General features: G+C 37.8%; 1 protein-coding gene across 1 annotated transcript; it reads right to left on the reverse strand.

Moving 5' to 3' along the window:
* Positions 1–1,889: 1,889 nt before the first annotated feature.
* LOC138026703 (leucine-rich repeat-containing protein 73-like) lies at positions 1,890–3,622 on the reverse strand. The gene is made up of 2 exons (XM_068874149.1): positions 3,291–3,622; positions 1,890–2,728 (listed from the first exon to the last, which is right to left on the reverse strand). The coding sequence occupies exons 1-2, from the start codon at positions 3,560–3,562 to the stop codon at positions 2,170–2,172; spliced, it is 831 nt and encodes a 276-aa protein (XP_068730250.1). The 5' UTR covers positions 3,563–3,622; the 3' UTR covers positions 1,890–2,169.
* Positions 3,623–7,034: the final 3,412 nt, after the last annotated feature.

The following is a 7,034-nucleotide window of genomic DNA, read 5'->3' on the forward strand; positions in this document are numbered from 1 at the left end:
TTAGAGTAAAAGTTTTATTTCCATAATGTTTGTACTTACAGAAGTAATTTATCACTAGAACATATTTTTCTTCCTGCTTGAAATTCAGAGACCCCTACTTATCCAAGATTTACATAGTTGTTTAGGTTTATGTTTTGAAATTGTTTTAGTTGGAGAGTGTTTGCTAAGTGTCCTAGTAAGTTCTTTATAAGAGATAGAGGGCGATTCATTTAGATCATTACCTTCCAATGATTCTCATTTTAGTTGTACAATAAGGCTAACAAAATTACTTTCAGAGAATTTAGAATAATCTTGAGTTATAACTTTTGGGAGCATTAATTTATTACTTAATGAGTTACACAGGCAAAATGGTGTAAAATGATTACTGCTATCCGAAACTAAGTTCCCACTATGTATAGTGTAGTCAAATTTTTGTGCAATCCTGATCAGGGACAGGCATAGCTCAGTCAGTTAGTTCACAGTCTTCTGAGCTGGAGGTTGCCAGATTGATGCCCGTCACATTCCATCAACATCTGTTTTGACCTTCCTCTGATCCATGTAGCGGTAGCTTTGAATGCCCATAAAACAGAGCATTGATGGAGGAAGGGGGGTAAAGGGTGTGCACCGAGGGCCACAAGTTCATCAGTAACTCTGGTTGACTGTGACGTGTTACCCTCGTTAAAATAAGGACCTTTATCTTTCAAAAGGCGGAATGAAATAATAAGTCTGTAGGTGTAAAAAGGGGTTTAATACAAGGAGGTTTATGATGGCATCAGTCATCACGCATTCATACCTACAATACTCGATCATCCAACTTACAAGAAAGGCTTTTTCACGTGTTGGTAACAAAATTTGGAATAAGATACCAAATGAATTTAAATAATTATCAAAACATTCCTTTAAAAAACAAATGAAACAGTCTTTATTTTAGATCCTGGGTAATGATTCTTGTCTTGATGTTGAAAATATTACCTCCAAACTCAAAGACTGTACAATTCAAACAAATTGATCCAATTGCTTTAGTACCTAATCTGCTCCTATACTTAATTGGTACATTATGCAAATATTGATGTATTTGATGTATTTACTACTTATGCTTCTCCTTATAATTTAATGTCTAGGGTAGGTAGGGAAAGGTAGGTTGCTTTTATGTATACACGATGTGTAACTCTTCAGATCTTTTTTTCTTAATGATGTAACTAAAAGTACATTGATGATTGACCCACCTCCAATAGCAAATCTGCTACCTGTGGGTCAACATAAACTTCTCCTTAATTTTTGTATTGAGAAAATAAAATAAAGTGTGTATTATGTAAATTCGCTTTCCTGAGATACCAAGTTTCTCGGCCATTTGCTTATTTGCAGCCATCCGGGTGACCCAAAAACACTGACCCCCAGTCCATGGACTACCCCAAAAATACTATTTCAAGTGAGTACTATTGGTCGTAAGCAGCGTCACAATTAGTGCTAAGCCTAAACATCCATTTTGAACATTGTTGGTCAACAGCATTTAAGCCTAAGCACCCATTTTAAAAAGGTTAGCTTTCAATAATTTTGTTGTGATAGCCGATTACTTCATGTGAAGTGAAGTGAAACTGGTGCGACAATTATTGAAAGCTAACAACCATTAGTATCACCCAACTAGTGGACTAATGCAAATCCTGCATTTTGATTGGCTACGCTACTAGAGGACTATTAGTAATAGTCCTCGAGTAGCGAAAAGCGTGACGCTTTCTTTCGTTTTATTTCCAAATAAATATTTCTTCAACTTGCATTTGCTAACTTTATTATTGCATTTTCTGTCCGACCAGTTGGGTTATACTAAAACAATTAGACCCTTCTCCCTCAAGGGCCCCGGGTCAATAGCTCATTGAGCTTTGCCTCATGGGCTATTGACCCTTGCGGGCTACGGGTCTAACTGTTAAATAGTACTCACTTGAAATAGTATTTTTGCGGTAGTCCGTTTGGGTAGTCCGTGGACCGTGTGTTAGTGTTTTTGGGTCACCCCAGCCATCTCCATCTGAGTGAGCAAACCGCCAAACATTAACTTAAATTTCTATTAATAATATTGTCCTTCATCACTTCCAGTTGTGGTTTGTTAAACTAAATCAAATCGATGAGATCAGACATCTAGTGTTGCTATACTGGCATGCAGGCATATTTTATCATGAACAAAGTCAACAACACAGCTTATTTCATGTTATCCTCTTTCTGTGGTTTCTCACTAACTTGTTCCTCAGATTCACGTGACTTATGGATTAAACAATCATTGATCTGACCTATTAGCTCAGCACTTATGTTATTCTCAAACAAAATAAGCTCTACCAGCTTTGTCGGGTAATTAGCAACAACTGTGAAAAACATTTCTCCCCCTTTCTCACCAATTCCACAACCCTCTAAATCAACTTTTTCTAGAGACGAACGTGCCGCTAAAGCAACAGAAAATATACCAGCTCCATAATCACCAATGTTGTTGTAGTCAAGATAAAGGCAGCTTAGGTGCGAGTTTGCAGCCATGGCAATGGCAAGCTGTGTCCAGCCCTGTGGGGAGACATCTTGATTAGCTGATAAAGTCAGCTCACACAGTCCATCTCTCCCATCAGTTGATAGAAGAAGGGTGCATATTTGTCTGATGCCATCATCTCCCAGCTGGCAATCACCAACATCAAGTGAATGTAGCTTTGGATGCACTTGAAGTGCAGGCATGAGGCACTCCAGTCCCTCATCTCCAAGTGAGGTACCATGTAGGCTAAAAAGAAAGCAAACATCAGGTCCAAACATTCACCTCTAGGCTCAACAAAGACCCCAAGTATTTTGTACACTAGGACTGCTCTTCAATGACAAACAAACACTGAGTACAGTGTGGCTGTTGTCCTGTAATGGCATTAAGGGTGCGTTTGATTGACCCTATTCGGGAAATTAGAACAATGCCTGGAGTGATTTAAAACGGTATGCCTGGTGTTTTCTACCCTGCGAGCAGAGTCTCTTTCGATCTTCCTCTTCCCGACTTATCTAGGAAGATCGAAAGAGACTCTGCTCGCAGAGTAGGTGTTTTCAAGCAACAAGGATAATAAAGATGTTTCAAAAGAGCATTTTAGCAGTTGTTTGACGATCTTAATGTGAATCTCCTTAAAAACAATTTACAAAGGATTTCTAACTTCTAGATACGCGTCGGTTAGAGCAGATCGTGTACCCTGCATCTATGCTCAATCACCATTCTCCCCTCGGCTCGCTTGCGTGACCAAAACGGGCGGTTCGACTGGCTCAGAAGGGACTGCGAGCAGCTGTCTATCCTGATTAAATTAACTTACAACAAGGAGTTGAGGCATTTGTTAACAGCCAGCGCTTCAGATAGCCACTTGATCCTGTGCTTGCCGTTGCAAACACCGAGGTTTAAATTCAGCTGAACCAAAGATTCGCATTCCTTTAAACTTTCCATCAACTTCTTGAAATCGTCATCATGGATTCGACAACCCCGTAGTGACAAAATGCGAATGCTGTTATCGTCCAGGGAATCACAAATTGCTTTTACTTCTGCCTCTCTTATCTCCTCGCCAGTTATCTGGAGTGTTCCTAGAAGCATTGTCTACGCTATAGCTAGCTATAATGGCCAAAAGCTATGATAGAACAAGACTATACCTCTCCCAGGTCAAATCGTCATGGAAACTCAGCCTCGTTCCCAGGGTCTTTACCTCCAGTTGATTTTTTTGACCTCGTTTCCATGCTTTTTTTAGTTAGTTGTGGTTGTCGTCTTTATCTTTATATATGTATTTATGCCCCCCTGAATGGAGTTTCTGCCGTTTGTGTCAAAGATACTTGTGCGCCATATATACAACTTTGTTCCATCTAAAACTTCTTCAGATAAAACTTGTTTTCAAATATTCCATTTGCCATCAGATGTAAAACTTGTTGCTTTATAAAGAGACAGAGAAAAACTAGCACTCCACATTACCCTCTAATGGTTAAGTCTGTTGAAATATAATTTCTACACGGCCAACGTTTGCAAAAACGTAACCCTTCCTTGTACTTGTACATATTCATTGCCGTGACATTGACATCTTAAATTCTCACGACCTGCTCCCGTCTGACCTTGTAGCTCAGGAAAACAATATTTTTTTATTCGACATTTAAATCTGTTCTAAACAGGTTTGGTCTCAACTCTTTCTAGGGTAGGTCGCTGAGAGATCTCACCAACTCGTTTTGAAGGATTCCATTTTTCTCCACAGAAGATTTCACTTTCGCTTCCAGGAAATTTTCTCTCCTCATCGAGGAATTGGATGTGTTGTTATAGGCTTCCAGTTTCGGTTTTCACTTATTATGACCCCGTTGCATGGTGTGGGTAATGTGCTCTTAGCGTTGCCATTTTGTACAAATCTTGAGCGTGAACATAAAGACAAAAGAGAAATCTATTACAGGGAGCGGAGAAAGGATGGAGAAGACCAGGGGCCCTGGAAACGAGGGCAAGTTTGCATAATTTTTTTTGGCGACAAGTTTTATATGGGAACTTGACGCTCCATGAACGTACACTGGGTTGCCTGTGGTGCGTGTTACCCTGAAACGGAAGGCACTGAGTTGGATGGTATTGAACTGCAGCGTTCCAGGTAATTTTTCTAGTGGGGGGTCATTAAGACCATTTGAAAGGTCACCCAGATGTGTGCCAGCAGAGGCCCTTTGGCTCACGTTCACACGTTTAATTATCTTGTAATGTCCTGGCCTATTTGAGGTCTTTTAATTTTTTAAGGTTTGGGAATAAATTCAGTTTAAAGATATCAACACGCTCTTGAGTAAAATTCACTCATTTCTTCTTTAAATAGTCTGCAAAAAACATACTGCTAATTGTTGTGACTGACGTTTTCCTGCATGTCATGCATGTCTTGCAGTTGCACTAAGCAAACGTTTATTGCACACACTAAGGAAGGACTGAAGATATTGTTTCCGTTTCACAATTCCTCTTCTTTTCAGTCTAATCTGATGCCAGGTCAAATAATTTTTTGGCTTTACGTTTGGACCAAAAAGTACCGTAAAAGCCGGGAGTTAACAATAAAACACAATCCAAAAGACAGACTGTGAAGAAAAAAAATAACAGTTTTTATATACAACTCTGAATCAAATTCTCATCGAAAGATTGATGACAATCGTAAAAACACGAAAACTTCTGCAGTCTCTGACTTCTATGAATCAAGGGGAAGGTCATGATGTTATGTCAAAAGGAAGAAATTAATCACGTGCTAGGCAACCATAAAGGTGCACGTGATCACCTTGTGTCAACAACAACAACAACAACAACAACAACTGAACAACTTTACTCTTCTTGCTGGGCACAAGTGGCCTACTAATCGGGGATACCTAGTTAATAACATCTATATAATAAACTTAAGATTACATTTGATAATGTTTACAGCAAAATATTTACTATAAAATTACATTAATAGCATTAAAATATTAAATTTATGTATTAAATAAATAATAGTAATAACACTGAATAAAATGGTTTACAATCTAATATAATTAATATAAAAGTGAGCGAAAAGTTAACTTAACAAGTAGAGTTTCAAGTGTTGCACAAGTAACAATTTGACTGATTTGTTCTCAACTATGAGACTTAAAAGGTCTTTCCTTTTGATTCGTGTTTTAAAGGCCGATAGTGAGGCTAAGGCCCTATCCTTCTTAGACAGTTTGGACCATAAGAGTGGTCCAATGTATCTAATAGAATGCTTGCCATATTTTACAGTATTGAACCTAGGGATAAAATAGTCAGAATTTCGTAGTTTATACCTAGACAATGATACGCTGAAAAGATCTACAATATTCGCAGCTAATAACTTATATTTCACATTGTACATTAGGATATCAATACACTGCAGGCGCCTATTGTAAAGACTAGTCATCCTTGCACATGCAAGTAACTGAATGAACTACAGGAAAAAATGTTAAACGTTCGTCGTTTTCAGAGTAAAACAATGTACTTTTTGGTCAAGAAACTTCCGTCTTTGGTTTTAAACTTTTGTTGTAATATTTAACTGAATATTTACATTTCATCTGTCGGGTCAGAGTCCTTCTTTGTCGGGTTCCTGAGGAACGTATGTATTTTGTCTTCAGGGTGAACTATTTACACAATCATGAGCTCGAGCGGCCAATGAAAACAGAGTTTGTAATTGAAAATCTAAACATCTATGAGATACAAAAATAGACTTGCGAATTGCCGCAAATCACAACGCTGAAAAGCACAAAAGCAAAAGAAATGGTTAATAAATATGCAGTTTTTTACTATCTGAATGTTTTTTCGTTAGATTAAAGCGATATATTGTTGAAACATCTTCGTGTTAAAGGAGCTATGTCACGCAAATGATGTAATTTCATGACACTCAAAATCGCAAAAAGCAGGAGTAATGTAAACAATCTTCGCCCCAGTAAGTCGTAGAAATAAATCGGATTAACCAGGAATTTAAAGAAATATTGTTGGCTTCCCAAATAAACTTCATTTTACACTGTAATGACAAAACGGATCTTTTCCTGAGGTTAAAAACTTGGCTACCTATTAATCATTTGTCGAAAGGAGAAAATTCCTGTCTCCTGTCGCATCACATTTCAACCCGACGTATGCAAAATTGTTAAGCTCGAATATTACACAATATGATGAATTCATAAAGGCCACCTTTTCCAGCGAAAAATAATATTGAAACAAACAAAATATTTCCTATTAGAGAGAAAAAAGAGACAAAAAACCCCCCTATTTCATTGCGTGCGTGAAGACAAGAAACCCAATCGTGTCAAATTACCATACCCAAAAAATGAATTTCAGGATCAAAACTCTTTCCTGACGAACCGTTTCCTTGAATAATGAGGCACAAAATAGACAACAAGCTTTCTTTCAAGTAATTATTGGCTGTCACATTTCCAATTATTTTTTTTACCTGAAGACCGTGCAGAGTTGAGCGCAAAATAAATATAACAAGAATTAGTGAAATTTCCAATTGTTACCGGAAGACTGTGCACAGTTGAGTACAAATAAATACAAATAGCCAGACAACAGAGATCACAGATCCACTTAAGGT

This window comes from Montipora capricornis, chromosome 12 (genome assembly GCF_036669925.1).
Source record: "Montipora capricornis isolate CH-2021 chromosome 12, ASM3666992v2, whole genome shotgun sequence".
Classification (NCBI taxonomy): Eukaryota; Metazoa; Cnidaria; class Anthozoa; order Scleractinia; family Acroporidae; genus Montipora; species Montipora capricornis.

Bases quoted from the DNA above. Each gene is read 5' to 3' on its own strand.
- LOC138026703 (XM_068874149.1), bottom strand. From the start codon at position 3,562: ATGCTTCTAGGAACACTCCAGATAACTGGCGAGGAGATAAGAGAGGCA. The intron at 2,729-3,290 runs GTAAGTTAATTT...CTTTCTTTTTAG, and splicing joins AAATGCCTCAACTCCTTGTT to CCTACATGGTACCTCACTTG.